The sequence below is a fragment of the Taeniopygia guttata genome, chromosome 4, assembly GCF_048771995.1.
Source record: "Taeniopygia guttata chromosome 4, bTaeGut7.mat, whole genome shotgun sequence".
NCBI classification, from domain to species: Eukaryota; Metazoa; Chordata; class Aves; order Passeriformes; family Estrildidae; genus Taeniopygia; species Taeniopygia guttata.
Genome location: NC_133028.1, coordinates 63961396 through 63974057, shown reverse-complemented (window position 1 = coordinate 63974057; position 12662 = coordinate 63961396). Strand labels below are relative to the sequence as shown.

The 12662-nt window shown below is 37.9% G+C and overlaps 1 protein-coding gene across 2 annotated transcripts in view; it reads right to left on the bottom strand.

Annotated features, from left to right (window-relative positions):
* Positions 1 to 443: 443 nt before the first annotated feature.
* SCLT1 (sodium channel and clathrin linker 1) overlaps positions 444 to 12662 on the bottom strand; it is a 30687-nt gene continuing 18468 nt past the window's right edge. Inside the window, exons 19-21 of one of the 2 annotated variants that reach the window (XM_072928769.1) lie at positions 4228 to 4306; positions 3055 to 3150; positions 444 to 1188 (exon numbers count right to left, since the gene is read on the bottom strand). In XM_072928769.1, coding sequence (XP_072784870.1) covers positions 1126 to 1188; positions 3055 to 3150; positions 4228 to 4306 — 238 coding nt within the window. In that variant the 3' untranslated portion in view covers positions 444 to 1125. The other variant, XM_072928770.1, reaches the window with a different exon arrangement.

The window sequence follows — 12662 nt, the reverse complement described above, 5'->3', positions numbered from 1 at the left end:
CTGCCATGGACACACAGGTTTATTAATCCAAATGAGACATTTCCATCAAGCACTGGGCATGCACTACCCAGCAGCTGAATGAGAGGTTAGAAACCAGACTTGCACTCTTTACATTTAAGTGGAAGGACAAGCAATTGTGTCAGTTAAGGCCAAGACGTGAGCACTTCAAAAATCAGTTAAACACCTACTGAATGCCTGTAATACATGCTAAAAGAAAAAATGGGAGTTTGGCTGTAATTGTACAATAATAGCTATGACATGTCTCAACTTCAAAAACCCATGTACATGAGGATTCCCAAATCTTTGCATCTATACAACTGAAACCTACTATTTCAAAAGGTAAAAAGGCTGGATGACTTCACTTTTTTGCAGATTGAAGTAAGAGAATGGAAGTTTCCAGATACGTCCAGACCAAGGGAGCAGACCAACAGAAAAGCAAGGAATTGTAAAATAATTAAGAAATTATTTTATTAAGAAGAAATACTGAGAAGAATATTAAGTATATTAAGAAGAAAAAGCACAACTGCAGGAAAATGACAGAGCTTAGGTATGAGCTGAGTATTTTCATTATTACCTGCACCTTAGGGGCATCAAACCAAACCAGACTGAATTCTTCACACTGGAAGGCAACAGAGGCAGCTCAAACACTGACCATCAAAAGAGCAACTCTTTGGCACTCATGTTGTAATGAGTCTAATTATAATTCACAAAGGATCTTCAAATTGTTCCCAAGTTAAGGAACTATAAGTTCTGCACTATAAGGAAAAATTAAAGATACTGACTGCACACGAGCAAAGCCAAGGTGAATTTCAATAGAAGCATTACCTACTCCCTGTACACAATCTCATCACAGGTGGAGTTACTGGATTTTAGACCAAAAAAACATGAACGTGCCACAGCACTGGGTCAGTTTTTCATTTGCTACACTAAAGGACTTGAATGACAACATTTTGCAGTCTTCTTCCAATCTTTATTGTGCATAGAGACAGGATCTTCATCCACTCCCTTTCTTACGAGAATTGAAGTTTTACAAGCCTTGCTGCGCTTTTGACTGTAGTGCTCTACTATGAAGTTTCTCCAGCAATACTCTTAACTCCCAACATGATGAATGATAAAAACAGGTGTTTAAATGTTTTCCAGATCCTTCAGGGAAGTAGCTTTTTTATTCTGTGTAGTTATCAGGCTGAGCTGTAATGAAACACAAGCAGATGATAGCTTTGTAATAATTCTTTGTAAGATCAAAGTAACAGTAGAACTTCCATACTAAATGTGTCATGAAGGAGAGGGTACAAGCACAGGCAGTGTGACTTTGGGATGAAAAGCAGGGTTTACAATGTACTCTGTAGATGACTACTGCTTTTGTCTTAATTCAGATCCCAGAGAATACAAGATAGGTAGCAGTAATACACTAAAAGACACCTACAGGATAGATGTTTTAAACTTGTGCAAACATTATCTTGTATTTTTTATGTTTCTTAGTGAAACCACTATTATTTCAGAATAAGCTAAGATTTTGTCATTGAACTGACCACAATAAAAGTGTAATTTCCAGGCTCCCTACTAGTCCAGCTCTAGTCTATGTTTGATACAATTTCACAGTGAAGGTGGGTAACGCAGTGAGAACACACAAGCCAGAAAGCAGCCCTCAGCCTATAGGTTAGGAAGAGAGAGAATTATCACTGAGTCTGATGGAATTCACATGGGAACATTCAGCCTTCTGGGGCCTAGGAGAGAATAAAGACCCAGATTCAGAAGAGAGGACATTCTTGCAGCACTACTGGAGCCCTATAGCAGGGACAGTGCTGGTATTTGGTTTTTTGGGGTGGAGAGAAAAAGGAAGGGGTTTGGCACAGCGGTTCTGAAGCAACTACAGAGCAGCCAGGCCTCTGCAGTAACCTCTGCCACGAGGGCAAGGCAGTTCTGAAGTCTGGCAACAGCACTGCACAACATCAAATCTCTTTGTTATCTTCCAGAGAAAGCATAGCGAGGAACAGCTAATTGCCAATGTTTTCAGGAACAGCAAGACCTCTTCCTCTATGGGCACCAAGGCCACGAGTTTATTCGTTGAAATGTGACATAAGGACGTTTGGGTTTTTATGGGAAGACAGCATCTTAGAAGCATTAGAGCTAAACAGATCCACATAATAAACAAGAGGTTAAAAAAAAATTAATTCTTCTTTCAGAGCAAATCTTCAGCAGCTGAATAGACCTTACCATGACAGAGAGCATTTAAAGCCAGGAACCACAGCTTATGTTATGACAGCTTGGCAGCTATGCCCATTTATTCATTGCTGTTGGGAAAGAAAATGCCATTTGTCCTAACTGAGCAATTTAGGTCAGCCAAACATCTCTTTGCAGCTCACATGGGGTCACCTGCATTAACAAGCTGTAGTTTGCAAATAGTTTTCCTAAATCACTCTAAAAAAAACAGGAGGCAGAAAGACCATCTTTACTTAATAGGAGGCCAACTTGAGTAATGAACTTCTTTGGCAAAAAAAAAAAAAAAAAAAAAAAATTAGTGTATAAACCCCCATGGGATTTGCTTCAAGCTGTACAGCTTAAACACTATGGAAAAACTGAATACCGAGAGGGATACACTCTCTCCCCTTTACCTCTCCAATGGCCTGGAAAGAAGCAAGCATTCCTACTCTGTTTGCACAGTTTTCACCACTGAAGGAGCTGCTGCAGCTGTAATACACAGCCAATGTACTTGCAGTGGGCGCTCTTCAGACCAGCAAACAGGAGCTACAGTTATTTAAGGTTTTTTTTTTGTCTTTGCTAACTTGCCATTTCTAAAGCTGGAAAGGCCTGTATACCTTCATTGACACATTCTGAACCATGCAGGTTTAATTCACAGCAAACTGGTTTCCACACACAAACCTAAGCTGTCAAATAAACATCCTGTCAGAAGGGGACATGTCCAAACTCCAAGCTTGTTAAAATCCTGCTGGCAATAATGCTCATCAGGGATCACCTCTGCCTCAGGAATGATGTAAAATGAGTACTTCTGCATACTCCATGTGCTTGGATAACACTTTTTTTTGAGCTGGGTACCTGTTGGGATGCTGTGGCTGCTCTTTGTTCCGCCTGGCTCAGCCGCCTCTGAAGCCTGTCGATGTATTCCCGATACTCCATCATCAACGTCTCATCCTGTGGAAACAGAATCTCTCATCACAATGCCAAGTTCTTTTTCACTGAATCCACTCATTCTGTAGTGAAAAAAAAGCTTAACACGAGGAACGTCAGAAGTGGAACTGTTCTTCCCTTACAATAAAAGCCTGAGGACAAACTGCTGACACATCATAGAGAATTTCCAGCTCAAATGTGACATCATCTGACTTTTCCAATCAATCAATCTGCAGGGGTTTTACTCATTTCACCACCTTGAAGCGAGATGGATTAAGGCTGACATTTTAATTCAGGTTATTTAATCCATGCAACCTTACAACGTAACTGTTTTAGCTATTTAGCTCAGAAGAAAGAGGAATACAGCAGATAATACAAATGGGATGATAAATCTGCTACAGATCTCCTCTGTTCCCTTCAAACGGTCTGTAAAAAGCCTTTCTGAACCAGCCTTTACTCACTTCTCTTATAATTTTTGTCCTCTAAATAACACAGCACTACAAAAAAAACAAGCCAGAAGAACTTATCCTGGATAGAACCGGATGTAATCACAGATTTATAAGGCTGACAGGAAAGCCTTTTCCTAAAGTGGCCATTAATTATTGAACAATGCACATTCCAAAACAACCCTGCCCTTAATCTTTAATGGATATTGTTTTTAGATATATTCATGTATGGACACAGAATGTAAATTCTGCATACACACAGCACGTGGAGAACTTGGTGTCTGTATGTGCCACATTATCCATAATCCCAATGTGCCTGCTCCTATTTTGGGGCTTGCAGGGATTCAGAGGCAGAAGTAAGGTCCTGAAATTTGTCCAGAATTGCTAGATTAGTCACTTAGAAAGACAGAAAGATGATTTCCCCTTTCACTTTTGTAATTTGAGACTAAAGTTCATTTGTCTTCCTGCCATTGGAACATGTCAGTCAGCAAAAAACAGTGAGGCTTCCCAATTGTTACTGACTACCTCTGTCAAAAACCCTTAATTTTCTCTAAACCAGCCACATAACTCACCTAAATAGGTTTCCGCTAAGACTTTAAGTATATGCACATCAGGTTGTAACTGAAAGTAGCTGTCACATCAGTCATTATCTTACCTCAGTTACCTTCTCATTTGCTATTTCCAGCTGGGAAATGAGCTCCTGGCTACGGAGTTTTTGTTGACGCAGCTCACTTCTGGGAATCAGAAGAAAAGATGCTGATTGGCAAACAGTAGTACTTTAGTTATTGGAATGTAATTTCATAGATAGTTCCATGAATTGTGGAGGCTTATGGTGGGTTTTAATTACAGGGTTACTCTTAAAACACCCATTTCAAAAGCACCACACAGCACTTCTTCATGCTGTGCATTCAAAACTGTAATGGCAGAGGAACAAGATGTGTTTGTTGGAATCAGCAAGACTTTGTCAAGGGCACTTGACATTTTACAGGGTTTTTTTTCCTGTTTATTGAATCTTATTTTGGAGGCATGCTATCTAGTATGCAATAAATATAAGCTGTGTTTTGCACAGTAAGTTCAATATTGAGATTAACATTCTAATTAGTGTTCCATAACCAGACCTCAGTGTAGGCGTTTTTAAAGGTGCTTTGAAGTACCTAAAAATAAATCATTCTATACTTGTGAGACAGACAACAATGTGACACTTTGTGAGGAAAATGAAAATACCACCTACTTCAAAGCAGTCTTTTCACTTTTATACTGAATGAGTTTTAGTGATCTTCAATTTACACAGTATTGAAGACAAAAAACATCTGGGTTATGACAGACAATCTCTGAGCTAGTGCCTAAAGGAAACAGTTATTGCCTTCTATCAGCACAAGAAGGATGACTAAAGACACAACTCCAGTAATTTTGGCCAGGGAAAGATGCAAACCTAAGTGAGCTGCTCTAACCTCTGACCAATCTCTACCACCTCACCTTAAATGCTTCACCTGTTGCTGAGACTAATGCACTGCAAGGGAAGCTAAAGCCTTTATTTTTGAAGGAATGGAGATAGGGTAGCAGATACTTTAACTTCAGGTCTTCACCTTAAATTCTGCTATTTTAATGATGACACTTAGTTCTCAACAATAATTTGCTTTTATAAAGTTTTAAATTTAGCACTTCATAAAAGTTTGAAAACTGACACATGTCATTTGAAATACAAGGTTGCAATGCATGTGTAACATCAGTTCACCACTACATCTGGTGATGAGTTTGCACTCACCTGTTCTCAACCCACCCTCTTAACTTCTTTCACCAGTCCCAGGTAGATATCACAAAAATAGTTCAACAACTTTGAACTTTCATAGAAATGAAAGTACACAGGCAGATATTTCAATGTTGTTAAACAGTTAAAATCACATCTAGGTTATACCTGTTATCACATGTGAACACTGTATATAAAGTAAGAATTAAGATTGCAGGATCTAGACAGTATGTTAGTATGTAATACTATTTTTTTAATTTGCCCTCTGTATTCTAGTACTAAGCATCAAACGAGGCATTTTCAATACAGGTGACCAATTTTTAGGTGCCCTAAAAATTCTCAGTTACTGAAAGGAGCCTGTCTCCTGTGCTTGTGCTGAGGTATGGAATTAGCATGCTTAGCAGCACAGACCATAAACAGAGTTTACAGGCTCATACACAGCTGTGATCAAGAAATTATTTTTATAATGAGATCACACTGAACACATATTTAAAAGGAAACAGTTTAACCTTGTAAGCATAAGGAAATGTGATGGCAATTGAGCTAGACAATTGATTCAATTTGAGTGTTAGCCCTCCCCCAAATACAACTTATGAGATCTCAGTATTAGAACTGAGCAATAACTGCAACTGCTGGATAATTACATCAGCCCCCACTGCACATTGCCTTTGCTAAGTGAGTAGGAAACAAAAGGTGAGCTTCCAGCATTTCAGCAGACGGGTGATAAATCCACCAGCTGCAGCAAGTACTTTCTGCAAAGCTCTCATGACAAATATAGCATGTGCCAGCTGTTTTTTTGGTTGAATTATACTGTAATATGCTTCAGTTACTCTTAGTAATTATGAATTTTGTATACTGCCAGTACCTGCAGCTGTCTCTCATCCTAGTAATTTTTTTTCTTTAATGAACATCTTAAAATAAGCAGCTATGGCTGCCAAACATTGCACAAGTGCAGCCAAGAATAATGTTGCAGAAAAAGAGGCAACTTCTTCATCTCAAGATGCCATGCAATTCACTCCATGTACTCTTCAGGATGCAGGGAAAAGGAGAAAGCATTCATAGCCAACACTTCATATATTGCCACCAAAAAAGGTCATTCCTCAGAGGCAGACTATTTTAAATCACAGAAAAACAGAGAACTCCAAACCCCACGCATGCCTACCGATGAGTCAGGGACTCTTAACTATGACAAAGAAGTGTGTCAGAGGCAAAAACTGGAACAAAGACACCCAAAATAGCCGCAGTCAGAAGGTTTAAGCTAAGCAAAGTCTTTAAATATAAAAACCATATAGCAAGGATTCCCTTTTGTTAAGTACTGACTGTGGTGACGTGCAGACGTGCAAAAGGCTTTGTGAATCTGAAGTTAGAAAGTTTTCTTTTCTGTATTCCCCTGAGCATTCATCCCTCCCCTGAGTTATTCCCATTGGATTTGACCAATACCTACTACCTATATAAAATGGTGCCTTTCTACTCTAAACCAATCTGTGAGTGCCAACATCACCAAGAACATGGAGGCAAGGGAAGAAGAGTGAGGGAGGACAGGACAGGCCCAAATCCCTCCATCTTAAGACTTCTGCCCCCCATGTACAAAACAGAAACCCCCTGTACAGGTGTTAAAACCCCCCTGTATAGCAGTAAAAAATTCTTCCCTCTATTTTGTGACTACTTCTACTATAATATCTAAACTTTTTTGACTACTTCTACTACAATATCTAAACTTTTGTGACTTCTTGTTCTCCCTGCAAGGTTGGTAAATCATTCCATGGCTCAAATCCAAAATCACAGCTTTTCCAGCTGCCTGCCAGGGTCTCAAATGCTTCTGACCTGGACCTGGAACCTCCAAAAATGTCTGAGGGACATTTTGAGTTCCCACAAGTGACTATTAAGGAAATTAAGCCATTCTGTATAGTTACTCAAATAAATGGGTTTATGCTACAAGTGTTTTTTTATTTTTCTCCTCCCAAAAGTTTTATCTTGCTACTAGTCAATAATGGCAGATGAACAGGATTATTAACTTACTAGTTTGTTCACACTGTGTGTTGTTACTGCATTTTATTACTTCTGTAATTAAAGAGTTCAGATTTTAAAGCTCCTCAAATGCAATGTTTCATGGAAGCAAACTTGTCCCCCTTTATAGTTTAAGCCAATGTTTATAAATTATTTCATGCACTGTTTTGTAGAAGAACAGACCTGTGTATAGCTATTTCTACCCCTATTCAAGCTAAACTGTACCTAAACCGAGCAATTATCCATGTGTCTGACAGGTCAAAGCAATATCCATGGCAAAGTTGAGAGAACTGTCAATTTCCTGTCAGGTTTTCAAGTTAGAGGATTGACCTTTTTCCCTGTCTGCAGTTGTCCAGATCTAGTCCACTGAAGGGTATTCTGTGATGATTCAGGTTTTTGATTCAAAAGAAAACTTTGTTTATCCATGTGAATCTTATTCTGTTCCCTGCTCCAACCAGAATCACATTCAACAAAAATAAGCCCTTGGTGTTGGCGACTGGTGCAGAGTCTGGCAAGGGTTTATCTGCTTATCTGCAAAACTCTCTATTTACCCCAACTTTTCATTCTCAGGGTAAGGACATGAAAATCTACAAAAAATACTGATATGCCAATGAGATGGTGTTAACCATCTTTTCTATTCATACATTTATCTACAGACCTGTAAAGTTGGGCTTTACAGAACAAATCAATCATCTTCCCTTTATTTTTAAAACTTGCATACAGTCTGTCACTTCATTTTATTTGAGCAGATGCTGGCAGACTGAGTTACCCTGGTTTTGCCTGAATTATTCTGTCAGAATTGTCTCTTTCAACTATTCCCATTCTACCCTATGTTCTGTTGTTACTGAAGTTTATTTCCTTCCAATTTACCAATTTCCTAAACATTCCTTTGGTATTGCTGATTCCACTTCCTATGTGCTGTCATTTATTCTTCTCAGCTGAAGTCTAAAGAGCTACAGAGCTTTACAGTGATACTCTAAGGTGAGCAGTCTCAGCCAGTCTCCTCCCCCAAATGTGGCCAGAGAAACCATTCTTCTGGATTATAGTGCTTCAGTGAAAGCAAGAGCCTTTAAAAACTTGTGCATGCTTTCCTCACCTCTTTTAAAAGTAAATTATTTCAAATGAAGACAAGAAAAGTAAAAAGCACTTGATATTGATTTTTTTACCAGAGCTATCAAAGGTAGATCACCTTAAATTTTTGGGACATTCAAACTGAGAGCCTAAAGCTTTACAATTGGAAGCTCTACACCCTGCAGATCAGCAACAACAGCAACATGGATTGCTTCTAGTTCTTACCAAATTCAACACTCATTTGTAGAGAAGTGACACTGGACATCAAAATAGCTTTTTCAACATTAAGTCAGATTTGGTTATTTAGATTACTTGGACAACATTCCACATAAACAGGAGGAGGGGGAAAGAATCAATTAGTAACTCAAGAATCAGTTAGACTAATGAACATGAAATATGTAAATTATTCACCAAGACTTAAAAAGCTCTTTTCATGTTCTGAAAGAAGTTTGACAGTTTAAAAAAATTTCTATACTTCTGTTCTCAAATTAAACCCCTATAAAGAATATGAAAGATCACTTTTTTTACAACTTTTTACAGTGAGCACTCACTTTATACTATTTTACTACTATTTTGTAATTGTAAACATTTGCTATCAAAGTTCACTTCAGTACACACCATTAGAACTCAAAGTACATTTAACATGGATGCAAGCAGGGGTCAGAGCAGTTTGGTTTCTGACTCTGCCAGAGCAAACACTCTGGGAATAAAGGGAATTGGCAGTGAGTTGTTTGCCACGCTGCCAAGAGCAAAGTTTGTATTTGGAATGATGACCTGTGTCACAAGGAGCACCGATCTCCTTAGTTACCTTCAGGGTTGACTTGGCACAAGGAGAGTGAAGCAAAACTGGATCCTTGCCCTTCTGCAAGGTGAAGATGAGGTCTGTTACCAATAAATTCTCCTTAAAATGCATGCAGGATCTTAAGATGGTCAGAGGGAAGAAAGCTTTTCTCATAAATGAAGACTGTATGAAGAAAATGTAAATGTAATTTAGTCTGCAAGTATTCAGTGCACTGCCTCCTGGTCCAGCACTGGTTCTGAATTCCAAGTTCAGTTTTATCAGCAACAGTTACACGTTTGACTTGATTGAGATGCAAAGGTCCAGAAAAGCACAGAATAATTTTCAATGAAGTTTGGAAGTATCAATTTACTTATCAACACTTCTACCTACAGGTTTTTCACTGATCTACTAGATTCTTATGTTTTTACATTATATGCTCTATCATTACAGTTTGCAAAATTTACTTTTACTTCTTAATTTTTTTTTAAGGTCAAAAACCCCCTAACATTCACTGATGCTGCTTCATTCCTTAGAATTATTTAATGCTTCCTTTGTGCATATAGGTTACACCTCACCAACAAAACTCTGCAGACTTAGAACATGACAAATGAGCAGCATGTGCTCATGGAATGTGGAAAAGTTAACAGCTGCTGCTGGTAAGTTCAATAGAGAAGCCAAAATGCTTCAGACACCTTCACATGGAAAATGAAAGCAATGAGGACAGAACTGGAAAACCAACATGACTTTCAGGCAAAGGAATGGGAAACACCTACACTAACAAATGGGACACACTGAGTCAGTGTTTATGGGAGCTGCACTAACAGCAACATCCTGGTGGAATGCAATCTAAAACGCTTCCCCCACACATGGATAGGACTTGGTTAGGAAGTTTATAACTTCCTAAAAAACCACTCAGATATAAAACACATTAGCATGCTGCAAGAGTAATGATTCTTGTTGAAAACTGTATTTTTGTTAAAAAATTAAATTCTGCTACATGACACCAACACATCCTGTGCATTTGCTCACGTATTTACATGGATCCTCTGTTCTCTTGGACCCCGCCACAAGGCTTGATGAGAACATTTCCTGCATTAGACTCAAGAGACCTTCATAAAAATGGCATTTAATTAAGAATAGATTAATTAATCCATTACCAGTATCAGTTTTATTTGGTGTTCTTAATGAAATTTCCCGGATAAATGCATTTGCTGCAACATTATTCTGCTTTTTAAATGATCAGCAACTTGATTTTAGTCCCAACACAAAAAGAAGCTATTTGCTGCTCTGTACTTGCACTCAAAATGTTATTGTGATAGATGAAAAGAAATATGATAATTATACATTTATAGTATAAGCAAGGACTTTTGTGCTGAATAACTATTACAATGTGAATCCTGGAGCTAATTTTCATACCAACTGCGTTCTGCACTATATTGCTGAGTGTCTGCCAATGCACAGGAAGTGAAAAATAAGCTGGCTTTAAAATTTCCAGATAATACTGATAAGGTTCAGTTAGACTACTTGTCACCATGATATCAGAGCATCACTGCACAGATTTAACATCAAATTCCTGATATTCTAAATTACAGCCTTCCTGTTTCTATAGCCAGCTTCCTTGCCAGGTAGAGCAAATGCCTGATAAAGACTTCTATTTCTAGTTTATACAGTATGAAAAGGCATAACACACAAAACCATATCCTAAAGTAGCTGATTAGTTTTTAGGCTTGCACCAAAATGTCTACTGAAGTCACATAAACAGGGACATTTCCAAGATTTATTACCCACTTTTCATCCAGGTTCACAAAGCAGACTTCCTTGTATTTTCTATGTCAGCATTTTGCTGCAGATAAATATGGTCTAAATCTTTTGGTCTGCTGGAATAACTTTTTAACACTGAGCAGTAAAGCTTTTAGAGGGAAAACAGCTGTATCACAGATAACTTGAATGATTTTGGAAGTCTGCAATTTTCCCCTTTTAACTGGAACCTGCTGAACCACTTCCAGGATCTAGTGATGAACTTAGATACTCAGCTGTGAAGTTTTGTATTTTGATTTACAGAAAATAAACTATAAGTTTAAGAGTTAAAATTTACCTTAGCATGAGAGATTACAAAATAATTTTCTTCTCCAGTTACTGCATTTACAAAAGATGCTAAAAAAGTATCAGTAAGAGCCAGGTAATTACCTACAGTGAAGGTACACCACTAAAACTGTCAGTGAATCAGCACAGCTCCCAGTGTCTCACAAACAGGCTCAATACTCTTGTGTTCTGAAAGAGACTTTTCCCTTTCCTAAAGAACTGTTTAATAATAAACTTTGCAAAATGCAGGATGTTTTAAGGGAAAATAAAGCCACCCTGTGTCTGAACAGATAAGGTAAAAAGCCCCTTGTAAGTGATTGCTTAGGGAAGGTAAAGATGAGCACATACTTCACTGCAAAGATGGATATCCAGGTTAACAGTAGATAACAAGGTAGATTTTCCTGGCTTGTTTTTAGAGAGCTGGGTTCTAATTCCACTCACACCACTGGAATTCTGACAGCCAAGCTATGCTTCAGAAACTGTAACTACAAAAACTGTGCATGGGATACTGGAAATATGATTGAAGTTGAGAATATGTAAAGCATTACATTAATAAAACATGAAAAAACCCCAAGACTACCCCAAAGGAAATGAAAGGTAAAAATCACTGGTTCCCAATTTTAATAGGGAAAAGCTTTGCTTCCATGTTAACAGGATAATAACACAATTTCTAAAATCAGTTTGAGCAAAGAACCACACGAGTGCATCACTTAAAGTGACTAAAGGGCTGCTTCAAATTTATCAAGTTAACAGAGCTGCAAAACCTGACTTTTTGTTCTCAAACCCACTGAAAGGTAATGAATGCAATGTTATATTCCTTTCTAACTACTTTAATTTTAAGAAATTAGACTTATGAAATAAGGCTTCATATATCAGCAGTTACTGTTGACCAGTGTGTCAACCTTCTCCAATTTTTAACCAGTTTTGAAGAAGAGGAGATGTTGAGGACATAAACTTCTCTGCATTCAATAAAAATACCAGGCTAATTTAATCTCAAATTAGTAGCCTACTTGAGCTAACTGACAGCATTTCCTGGACCTAGAAATGAAATGAAGCATAGGGGAAACCTGCAAAACTGAAAACATTCTTGTATTCTACACTGCAAAATACAAGCATCAGCTTAGAAATATGGATTAATTAAGAGAAAAGTAAAGTTTACCGTATTTTTTCTTAGGAGAATCACACAACCCATTTTTATCTTCATTTATAACAGCAACTGCTCAGAAGAGCATATTACATGTACATTCCAAGAGGTTTTTGTTCAGTTTATTTTAGAAGTCTGGAGATTCACTCCACAACTGATGTTATGGCTTTTCTGAAGAGGTATAGAAGTTCTCATAATCCAAAGTTAAAATTGTCTAAATTGAGTGTGCTGTATCTTGAAAGAGAAAAATGAAAAGTA